Source organism: Corapipo altera, unplaced genomic scaffold (genome assembly GCF_003945725.1).
Source record: "Corapipo altera isolate COAL_440 unplaced genomic scaffold, ASM394572v1 50, whole genome shotgun sequence".
Taxonomy (NCBI): Eukaryota; Metazoa; Chordata; class Aves; order Passeriformes; family Pipridae; genus Corapipo; species Corapipo altera.
This window is the reverse complement of record NW_020884889.1, coordinates 1,589,764-1,607,346: the sequence shown is the minus strand read 5'-3', so window position 1 is coordinate 1,607,346 and position 17,583 is coordinate 1,589,764. Positions and strand designations below refer to the sequence as shown.

At 48.8% G+C, this 17,583-nt stretch overlaps 2 protein-coding genes across 4 annotated transcripts; both read left to right on the top strand.

Annotated features, from left to right (window-relative positions):
• The first annotated feature begins 146 nt into the window (after positions 1 to 146).
• On the top strand, positions 147 to 4,117 carry PDCD7 (programmed cell death 7). Its single transcript, XM_027644183.1, has 5 exons — positions 147 to 864; positions 1,962 to 2,100; positions 2,439 to 2,675; positions 3,287 to 3,374; positions 3,737 to 4,117. The coding sequence occupies exons 1-5, from the start codon at positions 169 to 171 to the stop codon at positions 3,852 to 3,854; spliced, it is 1,278 nt and encodes a 425-aa protein (XP_027499984.1). The 5' UTR covers positions 147 to 168; the 3' UTR covers positions 3,855 to 4,117.
• A 571-nt stretch (positions 4,118 to 4,688) lies between these two features.
• UBAP1L (ubiquitin associated protein 1 like) lies at positions 4,689 to 16,556 on the top strand. Of its 3 annotated transcripts, none has more exons than XM_027644182.1 (6): positions 4,689 to 4,801; positions 8,130 to 8,284; positions 9,612 to 10,364; positions 11,249 to 11,458; positions 14,465 to 14,566; positions 15,459 to 16,556. In XM_027644182.1, exons 2-6 carry the CDS (start codon positions 8,153 to 8,155, stop codon positions 15,591 to 15,593), a joined length of 1,332 nt encoding a protein of 443 aa, XP_027499983.1. In that variant the 5' UTR covers positions 4,689 to 4,801; positions 8,130 to 8,152; the 3' UTR covers positions 15,594 to 16,556. The 3 variants fall into 3 exon arrangements, with proteins under 3 accessions (XP_027499983.1, XP_027499982.1, XP_027499981.1); XM_027644181.1 differs by having other exon boundaries at positions 4,689 to 5,663; positions 8,133 to 8,284; XM_027644180.1 differs by having other exon boundaries at positions 4,689 to 5,663.
• The last annotated feature ends 1,027 nt before the right edge of the window (positions 16,557 to 17,583 follow it).

Here is a 17,583-nt window from a genome sequence, read left to right as displayed (position 1 = left end):
CAGATATTTGAAGTTTCAGGGGTAGTTTTTGAAGGGTAATTTTTTTAATTAGGCGGAGCGAGAGGCGGGCGGCGGTGGGTCCTCCGGGCCGCCAGGCGGCGCTGTGGCGCCGGGCTGAGGGGGCGCTGAGGCGGCGTCATGGCGGCGCGCTGAGCGCTGAGGGGGATCATGGCGCAGCCCCCGCCGTTCCCCGCCCGCCTCCCGCCGCCTTTCCGCGCCTTCCCGCCGCCCTTCCCCGGCCCCGCCGCCCGCCCTGCGCCCTTCCCGGTGGGGCCGGCGGCGCCCCCGCCCTTCCTCCTGCCGCCGCCCGCCGGCCCTGCAGTCGAGGCCGGGCCGCGCTTCCCACCGGGCGGCCCCTACTTGGCGGCGGCCCCGCCGCGGGTCGGGGCCGAGGAGGAGGCGGCGGCGCAGCGGCAGCAGGACGAGCTGTGGCTGTCGCAGTTCCTGGGCCGACGGCGCGCCGCTCCCCCTCCGCCGCCGCCGCCCACCGCCGCCAACCCCAGCAGCGCCCGGGCCGTGGCGGTAGCGGCGCTGGGGCGGGTGGCCCGGGTGGCCGCGCTGTGCCGGGCCCTGCGGCGGAGCGAGGCCGAGGGCGACGGGCCGGGCTGGGCCCGGGCGCGGGAGGAGGCGGAGGCGGCGCTGCGGGAGCTGCAGGAGGTCGTGCGGCCCCTGCGGGAGCCCGGATACAGCGAGGCGCTGCGCAGGAAGGCAGACAGGGCGAGGAAGAGGAGGCTGCGCCTGCAGCGGAGGAAGCTCGAGGCCAGGGCGGCCAAGGAGGAGGCGGCGGCCCGGGCCGCCGAGCGGGAGGCCAAGATCGACCAGTGGCGGGCCAAGTGCATCCAGGAGGTGGAGGAGAAGAACCGGGTACGGCCCCGAGCGCCTGGTCCTGCCTCCCCCGGGGGCTCCTGAGTGTCGCTCCGTTTGCAGGGCGGGATGCCCAGCCAGTAACGGGGTCACAGTGGTCTGTGCCTGCCCCACACCCGGCTTAGTGGGTCAGTGGGTGCCACCAGAGTGCTGCATGACTTCAGCTTGCTTGGAGACATGCCCTTTCCAAGGTCTGCAGCGCTGCTTCTTCCTTGAGAGCCTTGGTGGGCATCTCAGCTTTGCCATGCTCATGTCCTAGCCCTTGACAGTTGAGGTTTAAGTTGTTTCTGAACTGCTGGAAGTTTTCCTCTCTGGTCCCAAGTGTCAGCCTGCCCACACTGGTCACAGCTGCCTTGTGGTGCTCAGCACCATTTCAGTATCCATCAGCCTTGCCTGCTGCTTTCATCCTTCTAAAGCTTGTTGTTTGCAAGCTTTTGGGTCTCATCCAGAAGTAAAATGTCTCCAAAGCAAAAAAACCACCTGAAATTAGCCTTCCTGGGAAGTGCTGTAGGCACTTTGGTTGGTTTTTGTGTTGGTTTTTGGCCAAAAACCATTCTGCTTGTCTGCTGCTGGGATAGTCCAGAGCAGCTGCTGAGGAAGGGTTTGTGGTCAGACTGTGGCAGGTTAATGGTCTTTAATTGCAGAGCTGTGGAATTGAGGTTGTTTCTGTTCATTGTTAATGTTTTCCCTAAACTTATGTGGTTAAAGGCTATCAGGCTTTATGAGTTCATTAGCCATCCTGGAAGTGTTCAAAAACATGGATGTGGCACTTGAGGACATGGTTTAGTGGTGAGCATGGTGGTGGTGCTGATTTGACAGTTTGCCTCGCTGATCTTAGAGGTCTTTCCCAACCTTAAAGATTCCACGGTCCTGTGATTTGGTCCAAATTTATGAGTCCCACAGCACTCTTTTTTGTTTTCTGAAGTCTGTGGTGTTTTAGCCTGTTTTTCTTAAAAAGGCAAGGCTGGGTGGTTGACTTGTAGCTGTTGCTGTGAAGTAACTGATCTCCAGTGCTTCACTCATCTCTTGGAAAATACCACTTGATTCTTGTCCTCGAGGGATATTTCACACATTGTGTCTGTTTTTGTGTCTCACAGGAACGAGAGCTTAAGGCTGCTGCTGACAGTGTCTTGTCTGAAGTACGGAAGAAACAAGCAGACACCAAGAGGATGGTGGATGTCCTGCGTGGGCTGGAAAAGCTTCGGAAACTGAGAAAAGAGGCTGCTGCCAGAAAAGGTTAATTACAAGATTTTCACCCAACTTTTTTTATTGCACACCCAGGAAGTAAGATGATGAGGGTGCCCTGTGCTGACTAGCAAGGTGCAGCTTCAGAAAGCTGTGTCTTTGTAATGGATTTTAGTTACAAGAATAGCTGTAAAATGCTGAATTCACAAGTGGTTGTGTTCCTGTTTTTCCAAGCTCGCTCTTGATAGAACAGTTATTCCGATAAGAATTCCAGCTGTTAACAAGGTTAAGCTCATGTTTCTCTGAGATTTTGCCAGCTCTGCTCTCAAGTCTGATAACAAATCCCCTTCTGAATCTGAAAACTTTAAATCACTTCTCTTTCTCTTCAGGTGTTTGTCCACCCCCCTCAGCAGATGAAGCATTTGAAACTCAGGTGGAGAGTCTGAAAACGTTGCTCAAAACTCGCACAGAGCTGTATGAGGCCGAGGAGAGAGCATTAAGGGTTATGCTGGAAGGAGAACAGGAGGAGGAAAGAAAGAGGGAAATGGAAAAGAAACAGAAGAAGGAAAGGGAAAAACTACTACAGCAGAAACTGGAAATGGATTCCAAGCTGTTTGGGGATCCAGGTAAATTCTACGTGCCATACATAACAGTGTTTTTCCACACCACACCCCCATCTCACAGACACTGAGGTTTGAAATGTAGGCACAGAACTAGTTGAGAAAGAAATCATCCACTGGAGTAATTTATGGTCTGAGAAAAAGGTGGAATAAACATAGTGTGCTGTTAACACCTGTGGTGTAAAAGGAACTGCTCAGCTGATCAGTGTAGACTGCAGCACATCTCAAGCTGATTTCATACTGTTCTGCAAGAGGGGGTTGTAGATTAAGCTGAAGTGAGGCTAAATAGAATAGATTGAAGACTTTCAGCACCCAACAGATGCTTTAGTCTGGTGATTTGGTGTGACTCAGATAATCTGTATAGATTCATTTGTTCCCTTTCTTTAGGGGATAGAGGCAGGAAAAGTTTTGGTAGTCTTGGCTTTCCTCTGGCAGCTCTGGTACAGACCAAGAGATGAGTAACATGTAAATAGTCCCTAATATATTACATAGGGACCTGATTTCAAGTTACAGCTGGGCACCAGCAAATGAGTTGGCAAATTTGGGGCTTCTAAGACTTACTAGAATCGAAAGTTTTTCTGGATTATTGAACAATTTCCGTTTCTGTGTTTTCACAGCTGAATTCCCACTCGCCCATCTACTGCAGCCCTTCAGAGACTACTACTTACAAGCTGAGCATTCTGTAGCAGCTCTTATCCAGATCAGGTAAAGCCAAACAAAGTCTTTATTTTTTTGTCAAAGATGACAAATACTGTTTGTTGAGATTGTAAAATCAGCATCCCTTTTGGTTTGTCAGCTTCCAAATTTGGTTATGCAATAGTTTGTACTGTTTTTTTCAAGCTTTTTGCTTGAGTCATATCCAGCAGATGCCCATGTGAGGCAGAGTGCACTTCATGCATAACTATTGCATTTAACAGCAGTACATTTGATTTTTACATTTGTCTTTTGGCAGGCAAGTTTCAGAGTACAATTTATAGTGGTTTGTGTATCGATCAGTGTGGAAAAACACTTCTGTGGGTATATTATAAATCTTACCAGCTGTCCTCTCAACACTCTCTCTGTTAAAGGCATGAATGGGATCAGTACTTGGTGCCAGCTGACCACCCCGAAGGAAGCTGCATCCCTCCAGGATGGGTTCTCCCCAGTCTCCCCACCAATGACACTTGGGCCACTGCTGTCAGATGATTTAGTAATAAATTATGTTAATGTTGGAGGATTGTTTCATTAAAATTACATGTGTTAAATATGAGAGGGCCCGAAGAGGAAGTCTCATCCTCTCTTTCGGCAGCCAGGTACTGGAATGTCTTTACTGGAATGTCTTGAAGAAAAGTTTTAAGAACTGTTTTTGCTGTCTGACTGTGCAGGGAGATATCTGAGCAAGCCCAGAGCTGCCAGGCCTCTCGTGGTGTGGAATTACAATCCCGCTGCGAGTTTTTGTTAAATCTCAGTCTTAATAAAGGAACATTGCTGACAGTGGTATTTGTGCCAGTATTAACATCCTATTTTTAGTGGCTTTTATCTTTATAGAAGATGATGAAATCTCCAGAAATAAAGAAATACTAAAACATATATAGATATATATACACCCCATTAGTAAACATATTATTCTTCTTAAATGAAGCATGTCAAGTATCACTGTCAAAATAGTTCCTGTATTTTTGGGTGTAGAAACAACTCTGTTACAAGTTTAAACAAATTCTGAAGTACAAACAAGACAAGGTTTTTCAAGGTTGATTAAAGCAGCTGTTGACATTTTACTTTTGTGGACTAAAACTGGTACCATAACATGGAAAAAATTCCCAGCTGTGGCGAAATAGGTCAGACAGCCGTGTGAATAGACACAAATTTGATGAATAAGCCTGCTGGAAAAAAACCCAATAAAACCTGAAGTCTGTCCTACTGTAATTGTTTTGCCTATATAGCTATTTTCGTATAAGGACACATCATGTCTGTAATATTTGATTACAAAACACAGCTCTATTTTGTAAGTTGTTTTTTTTGTACAGAATAAATAGAGAAAAATGGATTTTTTTTTTTTTTTCCGTTTGAAGCACTTTTACTCCGAGGGAGAGATTTGTTTGAATACTTGGCATCAAATACAACTCCAACATGGAGGGAATTGCTGGGAAAAGGTTTGTGTGAAGGAACTTCTCCCTCCTACAAGGTGACAGAGGCATCTGATGTCCAAGCCGTCCGTGTTCTGGACAGTTTGCTTGTGACAGTGATGGGCCATATGGATTTGGGGCTTTGCTGGGCTATGCAGATGGTCCTGGCACCTTTCCAGAGCTGCAGACCTGATTCTTGCTTAGCCCCAGTGTGTGGGAATCGAGTTAATCTCTCCAGTGCTTTTCCCCCTGGGCGTCACAACAGCGCGTCATCCATGGAGGAGGCGACGTCATGGCCTAATTCCACACCTGGGCCTTATGTGATATGTTAATAGTTTATTGGCTGAAGCTTTGCACTGGTTTCTGTCAGTAAGAGCACACAAACTAGTAGTTTTTAACAGAATTACTGTGAGTGCAGAAGTTTGCAGTTCTTGCTCACCTGCAGCACCCCAAATAACAGATTACCAGGAAGTCCTTTGGAGGTGGAGTTCTGATTTCCTCCTCCATACATCCCCCTGTCACTTCCAGCATCTCAGTACTCCAGACCCAAGGCTGAGTCAGATCCTGGGGAGTCTTCCCTGATGAAAATGCACAAGTTCAAAAATAAAAATAAAAACAATTGCATGAAAACAATACAACTCCAACACTTCCAGTTTAGGAAGCTTAGTGACCGGAGGATGCTCTGCTTAAACAATTAGGCTCCTTATCCCGTCAGTGCGTCTGAGGGACAAGCCAACCACTTAAGCTACGATTATCTTAAAACTGTCCAAGTCAGCTGCTTGTCTGACACTGCAGGAATTTAAAGAGCTGAGCAGTAGATAAGCAGGCAGTGGAGCAGCAGCCCTGTTCTCCCTACCCTGCGAGGAGAGCTCCATGAGTTCGTCTGACGGTAAGGATAACTTCATCTTATTAATAAATACAGGACTTGAAAATGCCAGGGGATGATCTACCTTTCCATTTCCATTCCTCAAATGGAAATTCTATTTCCATTCTATTTCCATCCCTCAAACTTTCTGTGGTTTGCTTTGTGTATTTGTTCTTGTCTAGCAATGTATGCATTAAAATGTTTTGTATCTTTAGTGGGGAAGATAGAGAGGAATATTTAAAATCTCAACTCATAAAATATGTGGAGACAGAGTATTCTTAAAAATTGTTGTCTTCATGTTGAGGAGTCAGATTTGTCTGAGTATAGTATTTCCTACTGTCTTTAAGTTTTAAAAAATTACTATAGTCCAGAAGAAGACAGGGGTTGGCTATGTGTTTCCAAGACTCCTTTGCATCCTATTCCCCCGCTGGTCCCGCTGCAGTTCAGGTTTCTCATGTTGAGGCACATCCTCTTCCTGATGTGAGCTGGTTCGTGCACTGGCCAGTGTCTGTGATGTGAAAGTGGGCAGGGCTGGTGTGGGGTACAAGCTCAGAGACCTTCTAGGAGTTGCCTTCTGGTGTGAGTTGGTGTTTAGGACTGACCATCTTTTATTCTTGTCTAGTAGCAGTTTTCTTGTCATCACACCCACCCCAAAGGACTTCTTGTTTTCTGAACTGGGAATTAACACTCGTGGGTGCCTTTCTTAGAGAACAGTATTTATGCAGTGAAATACAGCAGGTGCCATCTTTATATTTTCTTCATCCTCATACCTGAAAGTGGCATTTGAACCCAAGTGAAGCCATTCTGGGTGACAGATGTCGAGACACAACTTTCCTTTGCACCTTGTACACAGGGATTTTGGGAAGAGCCAGTTTACAGCATAAGCTGCAGAGAGGGTCTGTTGCCCTTGCACACAGGGGAGCTGTGCTTGGAGCTGCAGAAAGCTGGGGAAGGTGGTTTTGCCTGCAGGTCTTTTCATGTGTTGTCTTTGTCGGTACTGACGTGGATTGTCCCTTAGGCTGAACCCTCTTAGGCTGGAGCAGATGGTCTGGCTCCATGAGGGCTCCCCACACGTTGCCTGTGTCGTGTGTTAGTGGCAGGACATGTGCAGGAGCACAAAGCTCGTTAGGGGCTCTGCTTGGGCAGAGGTATTAAAGGCTCCCGGCGTAAGCAGGCAAGAGACAACCCTGTTGTCATTCTGATAATGACCAGCTGAGGTGCACTGAGTGATTGTGTGTGTCACTCATGTCTGTTTGTGGTCTGGAAACAATTTGTTAGTCCTCTGCCAACATAAGAAACTACTTTGAATCCCATTTCCCCTTATAGACTCTTATTTTTGCATTAAACATGTGGTTTTTTCATCCTTGTATATATTCATCTAAATATTTCCTTTTTGTGGAGTGTTTATCCTCATTGTCAAAAAAGCTGTTTTAAAAGGAAAAAATGACTGTGAGAAGCACTTAGGGATGTCACACACAAATTTACAGTGTGTCCTGAGGATGGGATGTCACACAAGTATTTACTGTGTGTCCTGAGGATGACTGCTGAGGACTTTGGGATGAGCAGGCACAGGCTGTGGGTGCCAGGGCTTGTGGGGAGATGAGCCACCAACTCTTAGCAGTTGATAATCTGTAAAAGAAATAATTTTGCATGCTGTCATCACTGGGAAGCTCAAGGCTTCATGCAGCAAGTAGAGGCTTTTTACTAAATTGAGACATCTGTAGAGAGCTGATGGCGATGCTATTGCAGTAATATTTTCTGTGCCACCATTCCCAATTCATCAGAAATTTTTGTCTCCCCTGCAGTCCTGCTCTAAAACCATCACTACACTTAAAATGAGTAGATAGTTCCTGAAGGCTAATCTGGCCTTAAAATGGCTTTTTTGACATCCCCCTAACTGTTAAGTTTGCCTCATGCACCAGCCTCCTGGCCTGGCTCCTGATAAGCTGCTGTGGTGCCAGAGGGGATGTCCTCACTGTGGCTCCCTCCTCCCTCGGAGTTCTCCGTGTGATGGCTTAGCAGCACATGGCTGTGTGCATGAGCTCTATCACCACAGGTTACACAGGGAGAGGAGACCTGTAAGGTGTCCTCCTTGGCTGTGGTTTCTCCCTCTGTAACTGGAAAAAGTGCTCAGTGTGTCCCCAGCTCGGGGAAGGGATCATGCAAAGGGCAGCAGAGGGAGGGAGAGGCAGGAGGGATGGGAAACAGCAGGGCATGCATGGAGGTGGAAGTGGAGAAGAAAAATGCTCAGGATCTCTGCCAAAGAAAGCTGTAAGCTTGGTCAGGTCCTGCTGGCTCAAGCTGAGAATAGCAAAGGTTAGTTCAGATAAATCTTCCCAGTGTCAATAAATAAGATTTTGCCCATCTGGGCAATGCACACAGTGGTTTTCACTTGGCTGGCTCTTGAAAAAGCTCATCTTCCTCTCCTTCTACCCAAGTTAAGAGGTGCTAGTCCTGCCTTTTACAGTTCTATTTCCTCCTTTCCTCCAGCAGCAAGAAATCAGGCAGGAGTGATGAGCTACCTGGATGAAGTTCCCTTCAGGATGGCCCTGAGCCTTGAAGGGGACTCGGGGGGAGAAATCCCCTTAATCACCGCCCTGGACATCGAGGTCCCCGACTGCACCGACATCCTCATGAGCACCATGGTGAGTCCACGCCCAGATCACTGCTGGGGGATGCTCAGAAGGATGTCAGTGGTGCTTTCCTTTTCTTAGGAGAGAAGGGGCACATCCTAATTGATCTCCTCTTACTTGACTGGTTTGCAGCGGTATTGGGAGGAGAGGATGATTTGTGATACGTGGAACTGAGGAAGGAGTTGTTTTGGGGTTGCCTTTTAAAAATCCTGTCCAAGCAGGAGGCTTGGGTCTTTCCGGGATAGGAGGACAAACTTCTGCTCTGGGGTTGTTTTCTACTTTGGAATTATCACTGTCTCATTTATTAATAATATTTATTAAATATCAATAATTTTAACAGATATAAGCAGGCAACATTACCTGTACTGACAGCACATGCATAATTTATATATGTATGTAAATTTTATATATATATATATACACATATATTTATATATGTATATAAACTTTTATATATATATATGTATATAAAGTATCCCGTGTTTCTCCGTAGTTGGGATGCATTGATGCTCCCCACCAAGGCCAAGTAAGATTGTGCTGCTGCTTCAGGCTGATCCTTCTGGAGGGACGTGGGGGTGTCTTCCTCAGGGAGGCTGGTTTGGGTCCACAGATGACCCAAGTGGCAGGAGCAGTAAAAACAGCATTCCTGGGCTGTGAATGTACTTGCCTGCCTGTCCGGAGGAGACCTTGTTTGGAGAGCTCTGGGACGGGCAAGGCTTGTTTGTTCCAGGAAAATCCTCAGATTTCAGTCACAAACAAGCTTATATTTTAAGACAGACTATGTGGAAATGACAACTCTGTTTGGGGACCAGCCGAGCTCCTGGCGCCACAAGAGACTCCCATGGCTGGTCCTGCCACTGCCCGAGGTGGCATCTCCCTCCTTGGTGGCTCCAGAGCCCCTGTGCCTGAAGTGCCACTAATGAGAGCCACAAACTCTGCCACCACCCTGGGGGCAGCCTGTGGCTGGATGCAGTCCCTCTCTGCAGCTGCCTAAAATTGGGATGCCTACATCCCCTGTCTGCACCCTCCCACCTTCCACAGCAGCCAAAGTGACACAAAACCACCTTTAAGTATAAAACACTTCTCAAAACAATTGTAGGTACAACTCACAATAGTAATAACTTTATACAGGGACTTTTTTCATGCGTAAATTTGGAGATTCCCTATAGGGATGAGGCTGGCACAGCCCAATCCAACAGCCAGCCCTGATGCTCAGGGAAGTAGGATCTGATATGGGAAGGCTGCAGCCCTTAAGCTGCCTCGCAAAGCGCATGGTTTGCTCGGTGCCACGTGGTGTGGTTTCAGGTGTCCTCACCAGCTGCCTCTTGCTCTTCCACAGCACGACTTCTCCCTGGAAAGGAAAGTGCTTTACTGGGTCGAGGTGGCCTCTCAGCAGCAAACCTGCCGGCACCGGGTCACCTCCGAGGTTGTCCCCACAGCCCCTCCGTGCTGGCTGCTGCTGGTGGACCCCGCCGACAGCTACGGGGGCCGGGCGCGGGACGCGGCGGTGCGGCGCTCCATCAGCATGAGCGCCGCCGACACCTCCTACGGGCACGCCAGGGGCAGGGCGGGCCTGTCCGACACCGAGAGCGAGACCTGGCACTCCGAGGAGGGCGACTACTCGGACGATGAGTACTCCTCGACCTCCCTGGAGGAGAATGACAAGGATGAAAAGCTCCTCTCCAGGAGGAGAAGCTCTGGGAGAAGCGTGGCTTCACGTCTCAGCTTTTACCAGACCCGACCAAAGACATCGCCTGGCTTGCTGGAGCCCTCACCAGAGAACAATGTCCACAGCCCAGCCAGCCCGGACCCCAGCAAGCAGAGAAGATCCATGGTGATATTTAACAACATGAAGAATGAGCTGGAGGCAGCCAGGAGGAAGCTGGCTGCTCTGGTGCATCCTTTGAACAGAGCTGCCATGGGGGGCAGGGGAATCCCGGTGCCACGGCTGCTCCCGCAGTGTCCCGGCACCAACCGCGGTGTCAAGTACGGGCCAGCCCAGGACGTGTCCCAGCTGGGGACCTTGGTGCCAACTCCTCCTGCCAAGCCTGCACCAATCCCACCCATCAAGCGGCACAAACCCACAGTGCCGGTGAGCTGCTGCCTTTGCTTGGTGCTGAGAGAGGAGGGAGGTGGAGGGCGTTGAATTGGTCTCGTTTGCCGGAGACTGGGCAGCAAAATGGATTCAAAATGGGACTTCAGGAACGCTGAACCCATGAGAAATTACTGAAGAGTTTTCATAAGAAGTGAAGGCAGGGTTTCTTTTTTCCTCCGAGGTTGTGCATGTTTACTTGCTCTGTCCTAATCAAAACACCCCTGTTTTTCCCAACAAGCAGGATCTTATTTGATTATCGATTGAAACACTAAAAAAAAAAAGAGTGAAATAACAGGTTTTTTTCCTTCTTTTCTCTCTATTACCCCCCTCTTACAGATATAGGTGGGGTTTATAGGGAAATGCTCCTTTACAGCCATCATGTCTTTTCTTTGGACTTCATAGTCCTACTAAAAATACAAATCATTGGTGAAAGAGGGATGTGACAGGATGGAGTAAATATCACTCTGTCACCTTGAATCTGAATTGCACCATGTTTTTTAAGAAATCACATCTCATCCAGCTACTTGAGAGATTTTAGGAGATGAATTACTGAAAACCTACAATTAAAACTATGAATGGCCAGGTTATTTATAGGCAGTTGTACTAGACATGGGGTAATTAAGGAAAGATTAAATGCCTGTGTTTATTTGTACATCACCCAGCCTGAGCACTCTTTGATCTGATCTGTATCTATAGCTAAGCCTGGATTTAATTAAATCCAATCTCCTTTGATGCCCATTGGATGTTCCATGTATAGGAATTTTCCTCTTCTGGAGACAGCGAGGTAACTGCTGGTGTTCAAAAGCGTTGCTTCAGCCTGGGTGTTTGACATCGTCCCATGAGCTGGAGCAATAAGACTCTCTTCTGTTTTTTCCTTGCAGTCCCTCAGCCCCTACACCTGCCTCCCCCCTGCCTGCACGCCTGGGAGACCCCTCAGCTCCCTCAGATCCCAGCCAGATTCCTCGGCTGACCTGCTCTCCGCTCTGAGCCAAGAGGAGCGAGACCTCATCGAGCCCGTCATAGCCCTGGGCTACCCCACACACAAAGCCATCCTCACCCTCCAGAAGACGGGAAGGCAAAGCTTAAGTCAGGTTGGTGGAGCTGGCACGGCACCGCGGGAAACCTTTGGTAAAGGAAAGCTTGATTTTCCTGGAGAAAGGAATGGCTGTCTCGTTTGGGGTGGATTTCTGATTGCCTTGGCTCTCCCACTTTGGTTTCAGACCACAGCTGACAGGCTTTTCCATGAGATCACATTTTTGCTGTAACAAAATAGCAATGAGTCGCCCTCAGCTTTTCAGCGTGTAATCACGGCTGGTTTCGTTATCTGTTCAATCTGTTGTGTGGAGCTTCATGTCCTTCTGAGGTACAAATTTTGCCCCCATACATGGAAACTTTTTGCGCATCATTTTTTCCCAGCTGTTGGATTTGTGTGATGATTACCATGGTTTATCCTGTCAGAGCAGGACTGTACGAATACCTCAAAGATTTGGCTGGGCTCTCTCCAAAACACAACTTCCCTGCCTTGCAGCAAGCAGGGAATCCATGCAAGCATTGCAACGGGGTCCCAGAACTTTTTTCCTGAGGAACCCTCTATAATAACCTGGAATTTATTGAAAACAGTTAACATACAGACTCTTCCTACCCGTGGTGTCTGAGTACATCCTTGCCTGCAGTGCTGCATCCCCATTCCTGAGGTCTCTGCTTGTGCAGATGAATCCCACAATGGTCCAAGGGGGCCTTGGAGCATCCATGACATGAGGGATGCTGCTGGCTCTGACTCCCTTGGCAAGCTTGGGGCTGGACCTGCCCATCCCAGCAGAAGATTTTAGGGCTAAATTACCCAAGTAACTCTTGCAGAGAGACAAGGGGCTTAATTGAAACTCAGCAAGAGGGATGTCCATGAAGCTGTCATGCCAGGGAGCAGGAGCAGATCCTGGCAGAGACACGAGCAGGCACAGTGCCAAGCAGCCTGTGCCAGGTGCCAGTCTCCTTCCCATTCCCCTGGGAACTGCCTGTGCTGCGTGGGCCAGCTCCCAGCCGCCTGGTCGGTGCACGAAGCTGCTCTGTGGCTGAGTCATCCTGCAGCTCCCTGCTCCCTCCTGAGTCACCCCGGCTGGACCAGCACCCCAGACCTCGCTGGTGTTTCAGGAGAGCCAAGGTGGGAAGGGAAGATTGTGTCCTCAATTCATGGAGGTTTCATCCAGCCAGAGGGAGATGGACAGAGCCCAGCCCACATTCTTTGCACAGAGCCATGAGAGGGTGTCTTGTGGCTTCAAAATGAAGAAACAGTGCATCTTCTTAAGGATGGAAGTGGGTACAGCCTGCTCCCTTCTGTATAAACACTGGGACTCCCATTCCCTTGGAGAAGAGATTCCTGCACCAAAATACAAGGTCTGCCTTTTATCCTGTGCCTGCTTCACCAGCAGATTCCACCTTTCCCATTTATGCCCAATGCAGCCGAGATAAAACGTAAAGCCTGACCTTTTGTGCATCTCTTACAAGTACAGAACTACCAAATTAGGCTAAATTTCCGGCAAAATATGTTCCAACTGAAGTTAAAAAGAAGAGCTGTGGGTGCTCTTCGTTGCTTGCTGTGTCACGCAGGGTTTCAGTGTGTGATGACAACAGCTTCAACTCTGAGGATTGATTGTAGTACCAGATGGCAGACAAAAATTGCTCAACTTCTTTGCAGTGTCAACTCAAAACTGGCAAAGCCCACCTTGGTAGAGAAGGCAAGTTTGTGGCCTTAAAGAGGCGATTCCTTCTCAGTTTTGGTGGAAGAACTTTTCTGAAAGGCTCAAGCAGGGTTAGTTGCCCCAACGTGCGAGAGGTTCATCATGTTATGGCCAAGGGCTAAACCAAAAACGCAGCATTGCATTTTGCTCAATGATCATTGATCAATGCAAAATACATCCTTGGTCCATGGAGCCCTCGATGTACCTGTGAGCTGAGACATGACAGAGGCTGCAGCTGCTCAGCACCCATTTCCCCAGGCAGCTGTAGACACAGGGCAACAGTGTGAAAAAACTTATTGAGGAGAAAATTATAAAAAACATTGAATTGACACCAATTTCATGCTAGGCTTGACCAGGCTGCCAGGACTGTCTGTGAGTGAGCAGCTATTCCTGCCACAACAGAGCAAGAAAATACAGCAATGAGTTGGGGTTGTCACTGGTCAGGTAACGAGGGAAATAAAATCAGGTTAGGAATGCCAATGACCAGTGACTGTCCCCTCCCTGAGTTACTGAGCTGCTCCTTAAGGCTGACATTTCTAAAAATCCTTACTCTGCTGTTCAGCCAAACTAGATCAGCTCAACATTTGAGGGACTTTTTTGCCTTTTTCATGTGTTTTGTGGTCTTTAACTGAGTCCTTCCCCTTGGCTAGGGCAGTGCTGGGGAGGGTGGAGGTCTGTGCACTGGTGGATCTGGGGAAGATATGAATCAGTTTGTCCTTGGATGAAGATGGCACAGCTCTGGGGAGACCCGTGGGATGTTTTTATTCCCCCTGCTATTCTATAGCTCATTTATTATTGTCTGTCCCATATGTTTTTGGACAGTGAGTGATTCTTGCGGTATTTAAAAGATGCTGCTGGGAATTGTGCTGTCAGCACTCCAAGAACGAGGAAAGCCAAAAATAACTGTTTACTTTCAGTAATGGCAGCACATGGGTCTCCCCTGGGGTAGGTTTTGCGCTCGGACCCTGGAGCAAACCCAGGGGTGCCTGAACCCCGGAGCATCAAAGGGATGTGGGGTCGGCTGAGGGTGGACATCCCACGGGGATGTGCCTCACCCACAGCCTGGAGGCCATTGCTCTGTATCTCAGAGGTTCAGATGTTTGGTTTGCTCCTCATCCTCCCTCTGCCTTGTTCCCATTCCCACCCTGGCAGAGTGAGGGGGACCGAGATGTTGTCATCTCCCACTGGGAATCCTGTGGACAGACAGACCACCCTGGCTGAGCATAAGATGGGAACCAGAAACATGGTGGTTGCTCATGTCCTCCTCATGGTGTGTCCCTGGTTGGTGTCAAGGTGGGCTCCTGTTTGCCCTCACTCCCTGTGCCAGCAAGGCTAGATTAATCTGGTTGTCTTCCTCTGCAGTTCCTGAGCTACCTGGGTGCCTGTGACCGGCTGCTGAAGCAGGGCTACGAGGAAGGGCAGGTGGAGGAAGCCATGGAAATGTTCCAGTACTCGGAGAAAAAGGTCAGAGTGGGATAGCAGAACCCAGCCCTTTGTGCTGTGTCCTCTGGGCTCGCTTTTCCAGTGGGCTGTACCCTTCCCTCCACTTCCACTGCCCCTCATGGGGGTCAGACCCACTGCCCTGCCACCAGCAGGACCCCCATAAGGACCTTCTGGGAAAGGACACCTGCTCCATCCCCTTTTCCATCCATCCTCTCACCCCGTTGTGCAGCACGATGCTCGTTCACCCACTGTGCAGGGAATCCCATCCCAAGCCCACCAACCCCTGCTCTTGCTCCCTCTCTCCCAGCTCCCCTCCAGGGAGAAAAAATGTGGTGGCACACTGGGCATTGGTCTCCATCATGAGTCTCCTCCTGGCTAATGAAGAGCCTGGGGAGGTGAAACTGCTTGAAGTCTGGGCTGGCAGTGTTTGCTGGGATGCCAACAGCCTGTAGGATTGTCGTGTCACCACTTGTTAGGGCAGTGACAGCGGGGGCTGCCCAGGTCTTGGTGTCAGGGAAGGTTTATTTATTGAGGACACGGCTCTGGGTGATGTCATGGCACTGGGGCCCAGCCTGAGCAAGGAGGGAAGCAGGACAAATGAATTCCAGCTTGTGCTCGCTACCTCTCCCTGCCCTCTTCATAATGCAGACAAACACTGCAAGGAATTGATACAAACTTTATAAGGAATAAGTGAAGCTGGAGGCTGACTTTATTAAATATTTCTTATTTAAGAAGTTGAAATGCTACGAGGGGTATGTGTGTCCTCGGGCTGCTGTTGTGGTGCCCTTTAGTGGTGACACAACCCAGCCAGGGTGTCTGGCTGCAGCCTTGTCCCACAGCACTGCTTCTGCTGCAACCCCATGATGGATCCATCCATGATAACATCATTCCCCTCTTGTCCTTCTTCCTCCAGGCAGCTGAATTCTTGCATCTGTTGGCTCAGTTTAACGACATGGGTTTCCAGCAAAATGAAATCAAAGAAGTTCTTTTGCTTTGTGGGAATCAGAGGGAGAGGGCGCTGGAAGAGCTCGTGATGAAAACCCACTGAGCAGCACCCTGGACCCATCACAGCTTCCCCTCTCCAGACTGCACCAGAAGGACTCGGGTGGTTCTGCTGCTCCATCCCCACCCCTGGAAACAACCAGTCACGGACCTTCACAGCTCTTCCTTGGTGTCTCGTCTCATTTTATGGACGTCCATCATAAGAGTGTTTATCATTCAGGCACCGACTTCATAGGAGGAATATTTATCTCCTCACCCACACGTCCCCACCCTGATCATCTCAGCTGTTCAGAGTAGATGAAATAAGATCCAAACCGCCTTCGGCTTAGATTTTTGCAAAACCCAAACCACAGTGTTCTCCCTCCACCTGGGGTGATGGGTGTCATGTTTTCAGCTACAATCAAATGTGAATTCTTAAGAGATTATATAAATCATCAGAAGAAATTGTTTTCCTAAAATCTGAAGGAACATGTGTTGGTCCTGGCTTGGTAAGAGTCTCAGCTGACTTAGTCATGATTGAATATTGTAATTGAAATCCAGTTTGATCACATTAGCTTCTCCATTTAAACCATAAATGTGAGAAAAATACACAATTCCATGAGGGTAAGGAAAGAAAACAGGCTACCCTTCCTCTGAAATACATGAGGTTGAATGCAAAATGGTGGAGGTAAGAGTTTGTCCTCAGGGAACTTCCTGAAATCAGAACAGAGAGATGGGGAACTGCTCACTGCCCTCATGTTCTGCCCAAATCAGGAAAATTCAGGGGATGCTTCCCTAAACTGTGGAGACAGTGGCTCCAAATGAAGTTAAGCATGAAAGTCAGCATTGGGAACATCTGGATGCTCGGGGGAATTTCTGTATGCAACTGAAGGACAGAGAATGGGATGTGTGTCTTGGCTTGGCACTGGAACAGTGGACAGTGTTTTCACATAAAGAATGTTATTTTCCTGTGAATTAGATACAGATGTAATTTCTTTGAGTAAAGATGCTTGGGGGGGTTCTTCTGCAATGTGTTTGTGTCTTTTCCTGTCAGGATGCCAACTGGCACAACCCAGCAGAGAAAATCCTTCGTTAGTTGCATTAGTACCATTTTTCCATTGTATCCTTCCAAATAATCTCTCAGTCTAACAAACTGCCATTGAGGTAAAACACTGTGTCCCTTCTCCCTGGATCTCCAGGTGGATGCCAGACACCAGCAGGAAGGTACATCTCTCCACGGCTGCCTTCACTCTTGCCTGGATGCACAAGGAAACTTGGCATCCAAGTTTTGGGGGACTTCACCCATCCATTCCCAAGGAAGCTTTATTCCTACCCTTCTTTAATGGCATTGAAACAGAAAATGTGGTACCTTGTGTGACTAAGGGAGATATCCCCGAGGAGCAAACAGGCTCTTCCTGGAGCTCCCAGCCCTGTTTTTGCTCCAGCTTTCCCTTGGTTATACAAGCTTTTATTTTTGATGCGGCCCTTATAAGGCAAGTCCGTTCTACAGACAGCTTTTCCTTACGTCCCCTCTTGCCAAGATGATGTCACCTTAAAAAAGAAACTTGAAAAAGGTTAAACCGTGATTAGGACGATCGTGTCGCCTGGAACTGTGATCTTTGGCGGAACGAACCCCTGAGGATGGAGAAGGGGAGATAAAGGTGCTGAGCTGGTGCCAGCGGCACGAAACTTCGAGGGCTGAATTCTGGTGGAGGGAAGCACATTGGCAGCGTCGTGCCCACAAAGGCTGAGCAGCCTCTCACCCTCCTTAGAGGAGCCTCCTTGACCCTGGCTCATCGTTTCTTGCAGAGGTAAGAGCTGTATCTTTTGTGCTCCCTTTGCACCTAAAATTATCTTGTGTTATTCTTTATCACGGTCTGGATTGATAGATGCAACAAATGAATCCTCTCTTGGGTTATCCATGCCATACTCAACAGCCTGCCAAGACCTGCACTTTCCCCTAAGGGCTGCACTTAAAATCTTCTGCATTTTGTCTACAAATATCTTTGTAAATCCCTGAACTGTCAAAAAACCAGCGTGTGGAAGTGGGGAGGAGG